This window comes from Manacus vitellinus, unplaced genomic scaffold (genome assembly GCF_001715985.3).
Source record: "Manacus vitellinus isolate BGI_N305 unplaced genomic scaffold, ASM171598v3 scaffold_2255_pilon, whole genome shotgun sequence".
Lineage (NCBI taxonomy): Eukaryota > Metazoa > Chordata > Aves > Passeriformes > Pipridae > Manacus > Manacus vitellinus.
Genome location: NW_021939594.1, coordinates 1 through 1,263, shown reverse-complemented (window position 1 = coordinate 1,263; position 1,263 = coordinate 1). Strand labels below are relative to the sequence as shown.

The window sequence follows — 1,263 nt, the reverse complement described above, 5'->3', positions numbered from 1 at the left end:
TGGGGCAGATCCTGCCCTTGATTTTCAGGCCCCCTCCCCAGCGTGCTTGGTCCTGTCCCCTTGCAGGCTGACAGCAGCTGGCGTCGGGAGAGGATTCTCCACGTGCCCCTGTGCCAGGAGGACTGCGAGCAGTGGTGGGAGGACTGCAGGGAGGCCGTCACCTGCAAGGAGAACTGGCACAAGGGCTGGAACTGGGCAACAGGTTGGTGGGCTGTGGGGAGCCTCTCCTCGCTCCCCCAGGCAGGTCACTGGCAGTGTCACTGCTGCCAGGACCCCAAATCACCCTCACATTCCAGGCCTGCCAACTAGAAGGTGGCCAAGCCACCCCCGTCAGCCCCAGTGTGGCGAGGGGCTGGTGAAGGGCACCAGGGGAGGGGTGTCCCAGTGCTCGTGCTGACCTCTCCTCCTGTGGTGCTCTGTCCCCAGGAAGGAACCGCTGTCCCTGGGGCTCCCTGTGCAGACCCTTCAGCGAGGTCTTCCCCCGGCCCAGAGACCTGTGTGAGAAGATCTGGTCCCACTCGTACAGATACACCACGGCACGCCGGGGCAGCGGCCGCTGCGTCCAGATGTGGTTTGACCCTGCCCAGGGGAACCCCAACGTGGCTGTGGCCAAGTACTACTCTTGGAGAAAGAAATCCTCCCCTGCTGGGCTGGAGGACGTGGCTCCTGAGAGTGACCACGCTGTGTGTGCTCTGCCGTGGTCTGTCCTGGTCCTGCTGCCCCTGGCCCTCGTGCTGCTGCCTGAGGCAGCCAGGGGCTGTGGATCCCGTGGATGGGGGTCCCTGTGACTCTTTCCTAAAGGGACATGGCCTGGACTGCTCCGAGGAGCTGGCACAGCTAACTTGGGTCTGCCTGTCCCAGCTGGTCACACACCCCAGTGTGAGCAGCTTCCAGCTGACCAGGGCAGGGATTTCCTTGCCATCCTGGGAAAGGCAAAGCAATCTCTGCCCTGATGTAGGAGCTCCTGCACAGCTGTTCCCACCCCACGGCTGTGCTGGGCTAGCTGAGCTCTGGTGTCAGGTCCTTTGGGCTGTGGGGACTCCCTGAAGGGTGGGGTTGATAATAAAGTTGTGCTCTGGACCAGCCTCGCTGTACTGATGTGAAATTCTGCTGAGGAGAGGGCAGTGCCCTGGGGGGGAGGGAAGGGTCGGGTCTGGGGGGTGTGGGATCTGTAAATGTAGGAGCTTGTCCGGGGGGGGTAGGAAAGGTCATAAAATAACAAATGGTTTGGCTTGGAAGAGATGTCAAAGCCCATCCAGTGCC

The 1,263-nt window shown here is 62.1% G+C and overlaps 1 protein-coding gene across 1 annotated transcript; it reads left to right on the top strand.

Moving 5' to 3' along the window:
- Window positions 1–66: 66 nt before the first annotated feature.
- Window positions 67–1,079, top strand: LOC103755531 (folate receptor alpha; the record flags this gene model as incomplete). The annotated part of the gene is made up of 2 exons (XM_018072748.2): window positions 67–202; window positions 427–1,079. Coding segments are annotated over 2 exons (498 nt in total), but the record flags the coding sequence as incomplete, so codon positions are not given.
- Window positions 1,080–1,263: the final 184 nt, after the last annotated feature.